At 43.1% G+C, this 17,309-nt stretch overlaps 1 protein-coding gene across 1 annotated transcript in view; it reads left to right on the top strand.

The window, feature by feature from the left end:
- Nucleotides 1-17,309, top strand: part of KCNH5 (potassium voltage-gated channel subfamily H member 5) — a 178,340-nt gene that overhangs the window by 16,930 nt on the left and 144,101 nt on the right. Inside the window, exons 2-4 of the mRNA XM_035116477.2 lie at nt 1,367-1,490; nt 5,186-5,292; nt 8,419-8,547. Of these exons, the coding sequence (XP_034972368.2) occupies nt 1,367-1,490; nt 5,186-5,292; nt 8,419-8,547 (360 nt within the window). The remainder of the gene's footprint in view (nt 1-1,366; nt 1,491-5,185; nt 5,293-8,418; nt 8,548-17,309) is intronic.

Raw genomic sequence — 17,309 nt, 5'->3', positions numbered from 1 at the left:
TAGTGCTAGTTTTCTTGGTGTTAGGTACCATCTGTAGGTTAGTTTCAGGGAGAGTTCTCTTCTTTTCATTGATATGGATTTGAAGGGGGGTTTAGACCACATGCTGGTCCATTGGGTGGGATTTATTTCATATCCTATGTCATCCTCCCGTTGTTTTTTGATTGCTTCTAGGGGATTCATGGGACCCACCTCCCCAGCCCACCCACCTCTCCCCCCTTTCTTCCTAATGTCTCAACTATCAAGATTAATGTGTAAAAACGATACATGGGAAAAATATGAGACATTGTACTACCTTTGTAAACCAAGAAAATCCTTAATAAAAATTAATTGGGAAAATAGAATTATTCTAGTTAAAACAGAGAGTTGGGAGAGTGTGGGCTTGTTGGTTCTCCCTGGCTTTTGAGACCATTGACCACAACATTCTTCTGGAGCAACTTGAGGAGAAATATAAAAATCTCCCTCCTTTCCCAGATGTTTGATGACTGAAAGACCCTGGAAACCCTGAGACCACTGTTTCTAGAATGATTTAAATTTAAAAATTAGAATGTTTTATTATTGATGAGCCTGCTCTGGGCTCCTTCAGGAGGAAGGGTGGGATGTAAATAAAATTGAATTGATTGATCAATTGTCCTTAGGTACCCTGCTATGTTTTGATGATCCTACTTGTTGAGTACTAACAACAGTAGCTTGATAAAAAAATTCCTTCAGTAGCACCTTAAAGACCAACTAAGTTTTTATTTTGGTATGAGCTTTCGTGTGCATGCACACTTCTTCAGATACACTAGAAACAGAAGTGTCAGACCCTATATATATACAGAGGGTGGTGGGGGTGGGTGGGAATGGGTGGTGGGCTGATGGGAGTGGTAAACCTGGAGATGGCTGTTAATGGCTGCTGATGGCTGCAATTAGTCCTGGGCTGAGGTGCTAAAGAGAGCTTGATCATGCATAGTAAGCTCTCTTGATCAAGCTCTCTTTAGCACCTCAGCCCAGGACTAATTGCAGCCATCAGCAGCCATTAACAGCCATCTCCAGGTTTACCACTCCCATCAGCCCATTTCCCATTCCCACCCACCCCCACCACCCTCTGTATATATATATATATATATATATATATATATATATATATATATATATATATATAGGGTCTGACACTTCTGTTTCTAGTGTATCTGAAGAAGTGTGCATGCACACGAAAGCTCATACCAAAATAAAAACTTAGTTGGTCTTTAAGGTGCTACTGAATGAATTTTTTTATTTTACTTCGATCCAGACCAACACGGCTACCTACCTGTAAACAGTAGCTTGGATAGTTTGGGGGAGTACTTACTCCTCTCCCTCCCCCCCCCTTTTCTTTCTTTCATTTTAGAATCAAGTTTCTTACTGGGCAATGCACAAATTGTGGACTGGCCTGTAGTTTATAGTAATGACGGATTTTGTAAACTCTCTGGTTACCACCGAGCCGACGTCATGCAGAAAAGTAGTACTTGCAGGTAAGTCGAATTGAATTGATTTTCTTGGGTCGGGGGGGGGGGGTTTAGATCCCACTGTGCTTTTGAGTTTCCTGTTTGTTGTGTCATAAAAGGCGGATGCCCGAAAGCTGCCACCTCCTCCTCTTTGCCACCCCATTAGGTGCGCATTCATTTTGCAACAAATGGAAAAGGAACCCCCTGTGAGCCTCATTCAATTTCCATTCATTCTGAAACAAATTCGCCGAGGGGGAAAACCGGGTGGGAATGGCTAGGCTGCTTTTCAGTAAAAATGGAGGAAAAAGCTGTCCAGACCACATTTTTTTAACCACACGAGCCTAATTCATACCTCCCAGCCTACAACAGAGAGCGGAATATAACTACTCTTCAGATTTTTATTTTTATTTGCACTTCTCTGAATTTTGCAATGCAGAGTCATCTTTTTTTAAAAAGTACCAAAATGAATTAAAAATACATATCTTAGGATAAAAATTTGTCCATTAAGAGAAATCATCATCATCATCAATTTAATTAACTATCATTATCATTATTATAATTTCTATACCACTTCACTTCTTCTTTTTTTAAAAAATAAAAGCTTGGTTGTTTACAACCTAACAGAACATTAGAAAATATGAAAAGAAAACATTAAAAATTAAAATCAAAGACAAAAAATGCCATTGAGATCTACATTTAAATCAACAATTAACAGAAAACTACCAAAATATTATCTTGAACATAAAAGCAAATTGCAAATAGAGGTTAAGCACAGATGTAAATATGTCTTACTGTATTTTCCCGTGTATAAGATGCATCATGTATAAGACGCCCCCTATTTTTTTGGGGGGGGGGACTCCAAATTAAGAAAACACCCCTCAGCACTAAGATGAGCTCCAATTTTAAACCTAATTTTTTGCTTTAAAAACCTAGTCTTCTACACGGAAAAATACGGTATATTTTGTGGCTAACTATTTTGCGATGTTTAAATACAAATATTTATATAAAAAGCAAACATATTAATGTAGAAATGGGGTGGGATAGGCTTACGAATTAAGTCACGTGGAACTGACTCTTAATGGAAATAAACTGAGCCTTCCCACTTTTCAGTGTTCTCATTTGTCTCTATCAGTTCCACATTCATCCCATTTTGAGCTGAGTGGGGTTATCCTTTCCTGGTGGAGAGTGGAATTTGCCAGATGCTATTTTCTCTCCCAGAATGCTCCAGATGTGATGTTCTTCCAGTGCATTCTGGTTTTTTTTTACTGCTTTACTTGTTGTTGTTTTTTTTAAAATGCAATGCAATGCAATGCAATACAATACAATACACAACCATCAACTAAAGGCAACTCAAGATCAACACTCATTCCTACAAAAAGAAAAGATGGAATTCACATGTCATGAATTCCAACATGACTCCCAATCCCCGCATTGTGATTCCTAATTTACATTACGACTGCGCACTTCACTTTAGCTCCCCTAGGTTATTCGGTTGTGTTAATTTTGTAAAGTTCTCTTATTTTCATGCAGAAATTAGTCCAGGCCTGCCAAACAATTTAGATTATCACAATGTCCTTTAAAGCATTCTCTGTAAATATTCCACTCTCTATTAAATATTTGATCTGCGTGGTTTCGAAATCTTGCTATCAACCCAGGGCATTCCGAGGGCGGAAAAATGTGGCTGTGTACAGTCCACATCATCTCTCCCATCGCCCCGATCTGGAGCTGCAGGTTGGGAAGGGAGGGTCTTCTCATCTGGGCAGTCCCATCCCAGGACCTCTTTACACACTGCTCAGGGTTGTGTTATCAATGCAACAAAAGTGTCGAAGTCAGCAGTTGCGAGTTATCATTCTCTGCAGCCACAGCAGGTGCTGTGATTCTCAGGTGGTTTAACATTACCCCAGGAGGCGCACTCTGTTGTCTCTCGAGACAGATGGATTCTCTCGCCAGAGTGGTGCATGCTCTAGTTATCTCTCGCTTGGACTACTGCAATGAGCTTTATGTGGGGCTACCTTTGAAGGTGACTCTGAAACAACTACTAATCCAGAATGCAGCAGCTAGACTGGTGACGGGGAGCGGCTGCCGAGACCACATAACACCGGTCTTGAAAGACCTACATTGGCTCCCAGTATGTTTCCGAGTACAATTCAAAGTGTTGGTGCTCACCTTTAAAGCCCTAAACGGCCTCGGTCCAGTATACCCGAAGGAGCGTCTCCACCCCCATCGTTCTGCCCGGACACTGAGGTCCAGCGCCGAGGGCCTTCTGGCGGTTCCCTCGCTGTGAGACGCCAAGTTATAGGGAACCAGGCAGAGGGCCTTCTCGGTAGTGGCACCCGCCCTGTGGAACGCCCTCCCATCAGATGTCAAAGAGAAAAACATCTACCAGACTTTTAGAAGACATCTGAAGGGAGCCCTGTTTAGGGAAGCTTTTAATGTTTAATAGACTACAGTCATACCTCGGTTTAAGTACGCTTCGGTTTGAGTATTTTCAGTTTAAGTACTCCGTGGACCCGCAGATTAATCCACTTTCCATTACTTTCAATGGGAAAGTTCGCTTTAGGTTAAGTACGCTTCAGCTTGAGTACAGACTTCCAGAACCAATTGTGTACTTAAACCGAGGTACCACTGTATTGTATTTTAATATTCTGTTGGAAGCTGCCCAGAGTGGCTGGGGAAACCCAGCCAGATGGGTGATGTATTATTATTATTATTATTATTATTATTATTATTATTATTATTATTATTATTATTTCAACAACCCTGACCCAGCTCAGACTCCACCTGCCCCACATTGGATCTGATTCCAAATTAGTTTGCGGGTGGGGCAAATGTTTAATTATTATTATTTCAATTTCCTAGGGTGGTGGGGGAGGGAGATGTTGTGTCTCCTTCCTCTCCACTCCTGACCGAGAGAGAGTGTGCCACTTCTGCTTTGCAAACTGCTCCCTTTGCAGAGAAGGTGTTTGCAGAAGAGCACCCTGTAGGATCTGCAATCGCTGAACAGCACCCTGCAGAATTTACCCCCCTTGCTGTCAGTCCAGTGTGTGGGGGGGAGGAGCTGATGGGAGTTGTAGTTCATCAACATCTGCAGGACCAAAGGTTCCCCAAACCTGTTCTAAAAAAAACCCCATGGAAGCAGCCAAATGAGAGCCATCCCAAGATAATGGGATAATAACAAGAGTCAGAAATCATTCTTGAGCTCTTTCCCCTAAAATGTGGCATTTGGAAGAGGGTTTCAGCTTTCCTGGTGCTCAGCAAGACACTCTCCGTTTTCCCAAGTTGAAAACTGTGCACATTATTTCAGAAAATAAATCTTTTATGTATTGTCAGCTTTCTCTCTCTCTTTTTTTGAAAGCATCACACTCTGGAAAGTGTACCCAGAGCGTCACTTAAATTGAACGCTATAAGGCAGCCATATAAATCCTTTCCCCCGGCAACAGACCCCGCCACAATTATTTGCTTTAGAGGGCTTCATAACAATTTTGCAGCCATAAACGTTGAGCAAAACAAGGTGTATATCATAGTTAAGCATACATAGTAGGTTGCAATTACACTGCAGTCTGGACCATAAATATGCCTGTAAGGGTGCTGTTATGCTTGTTTGTTTGTGAAACCCATGAAAATGTGTATTCTCTCTCTCTCTCTCTCTCTCTCTCTCTCTCTCTCTCTCTCTCTCTCTCTCTCTCTCTCTCTCTCTCTCTCTCCACCTTTCCTTTCTCCAGTTTTATGTACGGTGAGCTCACAGACAAGAAAACCATTGACAAAGTCAGACAGACGTTTGACAACTACGAATCGAACTGCTTTGAAGTTCTCTTGTACAAGAAAAACAGTACGTATAAATGTGAAATCATTTATTTGTTTTTTAAAAAATGTATCCCACCTTTTTCTCCAAGGAGTTCAAAGTTATATGAATGGTTCTTTCCCCTCCTTATTTAATCCCCACAACAGCCCTGTGAGGTAGGTTAGGCTGAGAGGCAGAGACTGGCCCAAGATCCATGACTGGGTGGGGATTTGAACTCCAGTCTCCCAGGTCCTAGTCAAAGGATAAATGGACATAAATCTGACATCGGGAATCACAAGACGCAGAAACCAATAGGAGAACACTTCAGTCTCCCAGGACATTCTATACAAGATCTCAAAGTAGCTGTCTTATTACAAAAGAATTTCAGAAATAGACTGGAAAGAGATGTTGCTGAATTGCAACTTATTACCAAACTTAAAACCATGGAGAGACCTGGTCTGAATAGAGACACTGGATTCTTATCTCATTATATATGATAAAGCTATTTTTAGCCATCTTACCCCTTGCTTTTTCCTGTAAGACCAATTGCAGTTGTTAACAGTCGTCAACAGGTTTACCACACCTATCAGCCAATCACCCATTCCCACCACCCTTCTGAATAATATCCCTCCCCACCCTCTCACTATATATAAGGGTCTGGAGACTTCTGTTTCAGTGTATCTACACGAAAGCTCATACTAATAACAAACTTTGTTGATGTTTAGTCGTGTCCGACTCTTCGTGATCCCATGGACCAGAGCACGCCAGGCACTCTTGTCTTCCACTGCCTCCCGCAGTTTGGTCAGACTCATGTTGGTGGCTTCAGGAACACTGTCCAGCCATCTCATCCTCTGTCGTCCCCTTCTCCTTGTGCCCTCCATCTTTCCCAAGATCAGGGTCTTTCCCAGGGAGTCTTCTCTTCTCATGAGGTGGCCAAAGTGTTGGAGCCTCAGCTTCAAGATCTGTCCTTCCAGTGAGCACTCAGGGCTGATTTCCTTCAGAATGGATAGGCTTGATCTTCTTGCAGTCCATGGGACTCTCAAGAGTCTCCTCCAGCACCATAATTCAAAAGCATCAGTTCTTCCGTGATCAGCCTTCTTTATGGTCCAGCTCTCACTTCCATACATCATGACTGGGAAAACCATAGCTTTAACCATACGGACCTTTGTCGGCAAGGTGATGTCTCTGCTTTTTAAGATGCTGTCTAGGTTTGTCATTGCTTTTCTCCCAAGAAGCAGGCGTCTTTTAATTTCGTGGCTGCTGTCACCATCTGCAGTGATCAAGGAGCCCAAGAAAGTAAAATCTCTCATTGCCTCCATTTCTTCCCCTTCTATTTGCCAGGAGGTGATGGGACCAGTGGCCACGATCTTGGTTTTTTTGATGTTGAGCTTCAGACCATAATGGAATAGGACGTCCCTATTTTCATCAGATAAATGTTGGAGAGTATGGCAGCTGTGTCCCTTTACCATTTAGATTGTCACTCCAGGCACCTGGGGAAATCCTTGAGGTGCCTTCCTCTGGCCCCCGTGATGACCTCTTCTGCGTTGCGTTTCCGCCTGCCTGCCCTTTTGTCTGTGCTGCCCACCTGAGTGCTCCTGTACATGTTAAGCCAAATCCCCCCGGGGGGGACAGCTGTGCTGGTCACAGTCTCAAGCCCTGTCATTCCTTTCTTTCCAGCTGGTTGCATAGCAAGATCCTGACCTTAAAAAACAAACAGAGATGAGCCACAGGGTCTTCCTGCAGGCTGGATTTCTCGAAAGGAACAGGGTGGCTCTGCAGTTTCTGAACATGAAACCCCAAGATCTGATAGGAACAGGCACATGCGGCCCTCTAACCCCTCTGTCTGGCCCTGGGGACACCCTTCACAGGCCATGCCCCTGCCTTCCAGGCCACACCCTCACTGGCTTTGCTCCACCCCTTCCTGTTGGTGACTCATAGAAGTCAGTTGGTAGCTGACCACACCTCTGCTTGTGTGACGCTTCAGCAGATTATATGGAGCCCAAACAAGTCTCTTTTTTTGTATATAATTTGTTATAAAATTTTCTGTTTTACAATTTAAAATACTTGTTTTACATCCTTAAGATATCAGTGACTTCCCTTCTTCTCTTTCCATGGTTCATTTTACATATCATAAATCCCTGCATATTTTACAAAAACTATACCATTCAGTATTCCATCAAAACTTATTTACGCTGTTGAATTTAACTTAATGCTGCCAGCATTTTCAGCTGTACACAATTATTTCCCATATATTCAATAAACGTTTCCCAATCTTGTTTAAATGTATGTTCTTCTTGTTCTCATTCTATATGTTAAGTCTGCAAGCTGCACATATTCCATCAGTTTAAGTTCCCATTCTTTTTGGTTGGGACCTCACTCATTTTCCATTTTTGGGCTAACAAAACACGGGCTAGGTAGTAGCGTACATAAATAACCTTTTTTTGGCACCGGGGAATTTCATAGAATCATAGAATCATAGAGTTGGAAGAGACCACAAGGGCCATCCAGTCCAACCCCCTGCCAAGCAGGAAACACCATCAAAGCATTCTTTACAATGGCTGTCAAGCCTCCGCTTAAAGACATCCAAAGAAGGAGACTCCACCACACTTCTTGGCAGCAAATTCCACAGTCGAACAGCTCTTACTGTCAGGAAGTTCACCCTCCTCTATACGACATCCTTTTATACAGACACAAGACAAAGCTAAACACTGCAATGTACTATACATTGTTCTTCTGGTCTCTGAAGTCAAGATACTTAGGCACCCACTAACACTATCACCATGCTAGCTAACGCTGCTGTGTAAAACCCACAGCCTTTTCTCCTGACCCCGAATCCTAGAAATGCAGAGTTGGAAGGTACACCAAGGGTCATCTAGTCTAACCCCCTGCAATGCAGCAATCTCAGCTATCCCTTAATAAATAAAAAAATAAAACTACATTGGGCCACGGATGCTCCTTGAATCCACACACAGAATGAGTCTGTTATAAGGTTAAGCAATGTTAGGTTTGCATTTCGGTGTTTAATTCTCCCACTCCATTCAATGAGAATTTGATTAGTTTAAGTGCCACCTAGGATAAGCGGTAATCATGATTGCGAGCCTGCCTCTATGTTATGATTGTGCTCCATGCGTGTTTATTTTATATCCTCTTATTTTATATATTTTTTAATTACAGGAACACCTGTTTGGTTCTACATGCAAATTGCACCGATAAGAAACGAGCATGACAAAGTGGTTTTATTCCTTTGCACTTTTAAAGATATCACTTTATTCAAGCAACCCATCGAAGATGAATCCACCAAAGGTAATTTAGAAAGGAATATGTTTGCAAAAGTGTCAAAGAGATCGGGGGTGGGGGGTGGGAGAGAAGAGTGTGTTGACTCTAGCCCACTTCTTGTATTACTCGTGCATAAGGGACTCATGAGTTCGAGCCATAATGGGGCTGTGCTTCTTGCCACACCCAGGAAAGCACATCACAGTGCTAGCCCCACCCCCAATGGCCACGTGATGGGTAGGGTTGTCTGCAAGGGAACCCCCAACTGCTTCCATGAAAGGCGTGGGTGTCAGAGGGCAGTGCAAGAAGTGTGTTGTTGTTGTTTAGTCGTTTAGTCGTGTCCGACTCTTCGTGATCCCATGGACCAGAGCACGCCAGGCACTGCTGTCTTCCACTGCCTCCCGCAGTTTGGTCAACCTCATGTTCGTAGCTTCGAGAACACTATCCAACCATCTCGTCCTCTGTCGTCCCCTTCTCCTAGTGCCCTCAATCTTTCCCAACATCAGGGTCTTTTCCAGGGAGTCTTCTCTTCTCATGAGGTGGCCAAAGTATTGGAGCCTCAGCTTCACGATCTGTCCTTCCAGTGAGCACTCAGGCCTGATTTCCTTCAGAATGGATAGGTTTGATCTTCTTGCAGTCCATGGGACTCTCAAGAGTCTCCTCCAGAACCGGACACAGTTCTTCTCTGACTAATCATGGACTTGGGGGACTCAGAGTCCCATGGGGAGTTGGGCAGCTGAAATATACTCGGAGTCAAGAGTGAATTTCATGCTCTTTATTCAGCTCATAGTCATCAAGGAGGAGAAGAGAAGACGAATGGCTCTTTTCCCCAAACCATCTGCTTATATACATTATTTACACAATGGGCCTTGCGTGATTGGCTACTTCAGGGCTACACCTGTGGGCCAATTATATTATGGATTGACTTCTGCCTGCAGCCTGATTGGCTGCTCCTACAGGCCAATCAGGTAGCAGATTCACTTCTGCCAGCCGCCTGACTGGCTGCTCCAGCAGACCAATCAGGTTGCGGATTCACTTCCACCTGGAGTTGGATTGGGTAGCTCCCGCTGATTCTGAATCCTATTGTTCTAGGATTCAGCTCAGTACATAACAGCAGCAAAAGCCAAACCCCAATTTTCCCATCACTGTCCTTTATTCAATCTAAGTTGCAGAATGTAACTTCAATTTAACATTGTGTACTTAAAAACAGCAACGTTAATTAATGTCGGTCGTATTTGCCTGGTTCTTTCCCGTTTCTGACCACATGATGAGCATGTGAAATCTAGCGATTTCTACTTCCTTTAGCATTTCCATTAGAATTCCCTGACATTCTTAGTGATGTTTGCTGTCTCTCCGTTCCTAAAAGTGCTGTTAGAAATGTATCTAGAAATTCTTCGGCTTGCAAAGAGAAGACAGATGCATTGCTTTCGCCTTCCTTGTCCAGCCCATTTCCAAGACAGATTTCAAAAGGTTAAACATTATCAAGAGGATTTAGGGAATCGGGAAACTCAGTTCTATTCTAAGATCGAAGAAATATTTTCTTCCCCTGTTGTGGAGATGCTAATGGACAAGGTGGACTAATGCTCTGGTCTAGCATGTGACAGCTTTTGTTAGATAAACTGGCCCATGTTAAACTTATATCTGAGACATGCAGCTTTATTTTGTCAGATGTTGCACTCTGGCGTATGCATAATTCATCTTCTGTCTCGTTGCCACACACATAGAGGCTTTCCAGCTGAGTCTATTTTGGAATTACGAACCACAAAGATACATAAATTACAATGGTACTGGGAAATGTAAGAATCGGAGGGAAGGGGGAAGATAGGACGGCACTAGAGTGAAACATCACTGAAAAGAAGTACAATTCTTAGCTGGAAAGCCATATTTCATATAGAAAAAAAAAAGATGGAACGATTTCCGCCACCCACACACCCTGGGTCTGTGAGATTTGTGTATAATACATAAGGAGAATGTCACAATCTCACAATAGTGGAAGAGTATATAAATATGAAGGAGCTTTCATTATTCATGGAAAGGGTAAGTTTTGGTGAAAATAAAATAAACAGAACTAAAATATTGATGCCATCATTCAGGAGACTCCCTGCACCAATGTCATAGAATCAAAGAATTGTAGAGTTAGAAGGGACACCAAGGGCCATCTAGTCCAACCCCTTGCAATGCAGGAATCTCAGCTAAAGCATCAATGGCAGATGGCCATCCAGCCTCTGTTTAAAATCCTCCAAGGAAGGAGAGTCCACCACCTCTCGTGAGAAAGAGAACTGTCATTGTCTAGGAGAGGTTGTAGATCTCTGATGCAGAGGGTAGATGCAGAGGGTAGGCCCCAAACCAATTGATTCAATTTACATAGGCCGCCATATGTCTGGACTTTCCCAGACATTCCTGGGATTTCAAAGGTGGAAGTGAAGTCCGGGTGGAAGGAAGTCCGGGGCAGCAGTTTGTCATGGATCTTAGACAAGTGAAGCTCAACAATTTTGGGGTTTGTCTAAAGAAGCTTTTGGGGTGTCCTGGTTTTGACTTTTTCAACCCTGAATTCCAAGAAATGTCAGAAAAAAACTTTCTGACAGTAAGAGCTGATCGACAGTGGAATAGACTGTCTTGGATTCTCCCTCACTGGAGGTTTTTAAACACTGGTTGGCAGGCCATCTGTCAGGGATTATTTAGTTGAGATTCTTGCATTGCAGGGGGTTGGACTAGATGGCCCTTAGGGGTCCCTTCCAACCCTTCAAGTCTATGCTTCCATGAATGCAGCCTGAGAGAAACCAAAATTGACAGATATGTCCATCCTACCTGGGAGTAAGGAGCATTGAACTCAGCGGGACTGACATGCATAGGCCTGCAATGTATTTTTTAAAAACAAATGATGAATCAATTAAACATGGCAGCTCTACTTATAAAGAGCATTTATTATCTAAGAGAGCTGTTCTGATCCTTCCCATAAAACCGAAAGCATCATTGAAAGGGTGCTGTGTGTAAGAATATGAGTTATCCCACCGGTATTTCTTCCAACATAAAAAAAAAATGCTTTGTTACCACTCTGAAAAAACGTCACGATAGAAAACTGGTTGTATAAGGGGATTTTGCTATAGCAATAACTGGAGGCTATTGATCCCAAACTCTTCAAATTGCCTTAATAAAGATAGTATCTTAAAATAACTCTGGTCCTGCCGTCTTCTTTCCCCAGACATGTTTTTTTTTAAAAGGAATAGATGCACTGTATTGTTCTATAGCCCTGAATTCTGTGCCAATATCTTTTATGAACCAACAGCATAAAGACACAATATTGGCCTTGTCAAAGTGCCATTGATTATGTGAGCAGCTTCAACATTTTTTCCCCATATTTACCAGACTTATCCATATATAGCAAAGGTAGGGAACCCTTTTCAGAAAAGGCAACTGAAACGAGCAACGAGATAGTGACACCCCTATAAAGAAAAGTTTCAGCATTGGGGGCTTTTTAGTTTAGAGAAAAGATTAGAGGTGGCATGATAGAAGTTTATAAAATCATGCATGGGGAGAGTGGATAGAGAAAAGTTTTTCTCCCTCTCTCATAAAACTGGAACTCGTGAAGCTGAATTTTGGAAGATTCAGGACAGATTAAAGAAGCTACTTCTTCACAAAGCGTGTGGCTAAACTGTGGAACTCTCTGCTGCAGAAAGCAATGATGGCCACCGGCTGAGGTGGATTTAAAGGAAGATTAGACAAATTCATGGGGGGGGGGCCTGACACGTACTCTGCCTCCCTCTCTCCGTCTCTGGGTCTGTCACATAAACACACACATTGAGACACACACAATTCATGGCCCCACCTACTTACCATGCTTATTTAAAGCATATGACTTCCCCCAAAGAATTCTGGGAAGTGCCATTGCCGCTGGGAATTGTAGCTCTGCAATGGACAAACTACAGTTCCCAGGATTCCTTGAGGGGGAAGCCATGTATTTTAAATGTGTTTGAAATGTACAGTGAAGAGGGGACGGCATTCCTCTACCCTCTCACCCTTCCCCTCCCTCCAGCAACGAGTCTTTAAGAAATCATTTTAGCTTTTTGCTGGCAACCCTTGTAAGTTGGTAATTCAGGTGGGACCTTCCAAAAAAAATGGTGCAGAGTAGGGATTACTCCCATTTGGGGACCTAGCCAATCACCCAACCTTGTCCTTTTCTGGAATACTATTAATTCCACTCTCTCTCCCTCCTGCCCCCTTTGACAACCATGTCAACATTCCACACTCATAGGGCATGCTCTCTTCTCATAAGCTGTTTCTGGACTTCTCTAATAATTGCAGGTCATCATACCCCACTTTTTTGGAATTCTGCAAACATTGGGGGGTTTCCTGAGCCCTGCCGATACACCCCTCTTGCAGACCCCAGCACCCACCAGCCATGGCTAGAGGTGATGGAAGTTATAAGGGTTAAAGGGTCCAGTTAGGTCCAGTCGTGGATGACTTTGGGGTTGCGGCGCTCATCTCGCTTTACTGGCCGAGGGAGCCAGTGTACAGCTTCTGGGTCATGTGGCCAGCATGACTAAGCCGCTTCTGGCAAACCAGAGCAGCACATGGAAACATCTTTTACCTTCCCTCTGTAGCCTATTTATCTACTTGCACTTTGATGTGCTTTCGAACTGCTAGGTTGGCAGGAGCTGGGACAGAGCAATGGGAGCTCACCCCGTCACGGGGATTCGAACCACCGACCTTCTGATTGGCAAGCCCTAGGCTCTGTGGTTTATACCACAGCACCATACTCAGTGCTTTTTCTGGGAGTAGTCAAGAGTACGCAGAACCTTACCTGCCAAGTTCCTCTCTGAAAAATAAGGGACCGGACCGAAATTAGCATACCGGAAGTAGCGCGGCGGCCATTTTGGAACTGGGCGGAGCATGCTCAGAAGTGACTTTTGATGCTGCTGTGCCCAGTTCCAAAATGGCCGCCGCACCAGAAGTCGCACTGCAGCCATTTTGGAACTGGGCAGAGCAGCATCAAAAGTCGCTTCTGAGCATGCTCCGCCCAATTCCAAAATGGCCGCCACGCCAGAATAAACCGGGAAAAAACAAAAAAAATCCGTTTTTTCGGCTGGGGACAGCTGGAAAAATGGGGGTTTCCCAGGGAAAACGGGAGACTTGGCAGCTATGCGCAGTACTGGCGCTTTTTTCTTTTTTTCTAGAAGAAAAGCACAGGTCATATTCCAATAGCAGCTAGAGGACTACAATTTCCTACCCCTGTTATTGTGTGTGGCTGGTGCCATTCTGGCTCTGTAAGGATCCACATGCAGCATAAGGAATTTGCTATTAGTATGTTGGATCCTGGATCGATGCCCTGGTTCAGCTAGGCGCGTAAGAAACCAGCCATTTCCATTCCAACCTCTCCAACAGCCAGTGCTGTTTCCATTCCACTGAAGCCTAGGTTTCGCCACATACTACCTTGCCCTCCTCCACCGTCTGCACAATTTTATTTAATGTACATAATTATTTACATGATTTATGTAAGTTGTGAATTTGGTGTAACTATCCCCATGCCATTCATTTCATTGCAGAGGCCGGTTGTTCCAGTGGAAAGGAAAACACAATTTAAGTGGGGGAAATGCCGTCATTTATGTATCGTTTGTGAACTGAAAACAGCATACTGACGGTTATTCCCTGGATTGATTTCTGTTCCGGATATGGGACAAATAAACAAGCAATGACAATTTATATCACTTTTCCCATTTCCATTAGAATTCTCCCACATTCTTAGATTCAGCACAAGGCAACACTCCCATTTCAAAGGCAGAATGTCTTTGCATGCAAAACAAGGCAACAATTTGCATTTATTATTAAAGCTAATCTTTAAAACATTTAGCAGCAGAATCATGGCACATCTAAAAAATTGAACGGAGAGAGGGTTCTGAAATGCCTGTTTTGTGTTTTTAATGAGCTGGCATCCTATAGAATTTCAGTGCCTGTAAAGCGAGGCTGCAAATGTTTCCTGTCTCTCTTCCTACATAGATGATGGGGCCAAGTAGAGAACTAAGTACATTTACACTCTGCTGGCTGACAGGTCCTCCATCATTTGAAAACTCTCATCTTCTTCCATGAGTAGAGTTTGGCTCAAGGCAAGGCGTCAGCTTAAACAAGTCTTTGCCTCCTCTTGTCTGGGATGAGGATGCCATCAGCGGCTGGCATCTCGCAACTGGCTCCTTTGCCATTAAAGGAAGGGTGGGAGACTAGACCTGGCTTGGGGGCCAGATTGTTATCTCCTCCAATAACCTTTGTGGGCCACGTTTGACAATCTCCTGCTTGTCAATCACCTGATGCCACAATGATGTCAGGTGACCCTTTTTCGCCCCTTTCAAAGCGCTATCTTGACAGAGGGCTGTGCATGTGCTGCTGATCAGAAGTGCCCACAGATCTCTCTTCAGCACAGATTTTTAAGTCAGCTACATAATAATAATAATAATAATAATAATAATAATAATACAGCTGTACCTTGCATCTCAAATGCCTTGGCTCCCAAACAAATTGGCTCCTGAACGATTGAAACCTGGAAGTGAGTGTTCCAGTTTTCGAATGATTTTCAGAAGCCGAACGTCCAGCGCAGCTTCCTGCAGCCAATCAGAAGCCATGCTTTGGTTTCCGAACATTTTGGAAGTCGAACGGACTTCCGGAACAGATTTCGGAACAGGTACGACTGTAATAATAATAATAATAATAATAATAATAATAATAATAATAATAATAATAATGCCCCACCCATCTGTCTGGGTTTCCCTAGCCACTCTGGGCACCTTCCAGCTAAATAGAAAAACATAATAAAACTTCAGACATTGAAAACTTCCTGATACAGGGCTGTCTTCAGTATGGTGGACTGCAAGACGAGCTCAGTGACCCTCCCATTGTCTCATGGTGCCACTTCCACTTGTGTGGGCAACGGTCAGCCTGAGAATTGCCATCATTGCCCCCCCCGCAGTCCTTCTACCCTGAGCATTGCTGTTAACCTAAGCATTTTTGTTACCGATTAGGATCTCGAATGCCACTCTGACACGTTGATTTAAATGCCTTCATTATTTCCTTCGCTTTCAGAGATGAGACAATCCGAGGTTAATTGCAACCCAATAGAGCTACGCTAATGTTTTATTAAGGAAAAAGCTAGTCACGGTGGCCTTTTTCGGCAGAGGAAACCTGCTAATAATAACGAAGCCAGATGGAACCCAGTTCCTGAGACAGCCTTGAGAACAGTGCCGTAATTCGCACCAGTCTGCTTTTGGCAAAGGACAAAACAGGAACACCTCCCTGGCGTTGAGATGCTTGGCAGTGGTCCAGGAAATAGCAATATAAGAAGGTGCCCTGGTCCGGATCAGACTATTTCTTGTCCATCTAGCCTAGCAAGCTCCAGTCCAGGGGTAGGCAATGTGGTGTTCCCTAGCTGTTAGAGTCCAACTCCCATCAGCCCCAGCTAGCAAGGTCAGGGATGATGGGACTTGTAGTCTTTAGGCCACCCTACTGGAGAAGACAGCCCTTGAGAACCCAGGTAGATGGGCCAATGGTCTGCTATGAGATATCTGGCAGGATCGGGGAGAGGAGACAGTGGAAGAAGATTGGAAGAAATTTAAGATTTATTTGGAGAAGAAATATAAGATTAAAAATGGATAATGAGGGAAGCGGAAGTACAAAGAGGCTGTAGAAGCAACTAGATATAGTAAGAAGGGACTATGTTTAAGTGAACTAGAATTATTAAGAATTTCAGATCCAAATGAGATTTTTAAATATTGGGAGTAAGTGTGTAAAACGGATCAAATAATATGCTATAATAAGTACTTTAGATGAAGAAATGGGTTAAGAAGAAGAGAGCGCTATATTAGATATTAATAGAAACGTGGAGGGGGAGGAAGGAGGAAGCTGGATGCTTTGCAGGTGGATGCATCGATCGCAGCAATGCCAACTATTCAGGGGTTATTGTCAGATAATAATGATGGAGTTACTTTAGTGGTGGCTGAGTTTTTGTGCTCGGTTCACGCAGAGAGATTGGGCCACTGTGGAGAGGACCAGGGGTTGCTAATTGAAAATTGATATATTGCTCTAAAATACTAAATCAATTAATATGTATTTTATTTCATGAAGTTTATAATGTGAATGTTTTACTCATAATTTTGTTCTGAAGCTTCTGAATTTGTCATGCCTAATAAAGGTTATTGATTTGGAAGGAGGAAGTAGATAGAATAAGAATTACATATGATATTGTCATAGAAACTTTTATTTTTTTTCTTTTGTCGTCATTTTTGTGTGTTGATTTTTGTATCCCTTTTTTGTATACCCTCCTTTTTTCTTTTTGTACCCTTTATAAAATTAATAAAAATATATATAAACAAGATATCTGGCAGGTCCCACCTTTGCTACTCGTTGGACCGGCAGCGGTTCTCAGGGTCCAAAGGAAAAGTTATGATGCCAGACTTTTAGACTGGTAATACCAGGGATGAAACCTGATACTTGCACACAACGTGCGCGCTGAACTACCCCCTGCAAAAAAACAAAAACAAACCCAGTCTCTCAACTGTTAAATACTCTCCATCCATGGGACATAATAATAATAATAATAATAATAATAATAATAATAATAATAATAATCCCTTATCTCTCTCGCTCTGACCTCGCCACTGTGATCCAGGCGACGGTCACCTCCAGGCTTGATTATTGTAACTCACTCTACGTGGGGTTGGCCTTGAAACTGACCCAGAAACTTCAGAATGCAGCGCCGAGACTCTTCACAGGGTCCTCGCCATGGGAGCATATTCATCCAGTGCTATACC

Source organism: Zootoca vivipara, chromosome 1 (assembly GCF_963506605.1).
Source record: "Zootoca vivipara chromosome 1, rZooViv1.1, whole genome shotgun sequence".
Classification (NCBI taxonomy): Eukaryota; Metazoa; Chordata; class Lepidosauria; order Squamata; family Lacertidae; genus Zootoca; species Zootoca vivipara.
Note: the sequence above shows the minus strand (reverse complement) of the source record. Positions and strands in the feature narration are given on the sequence as shown.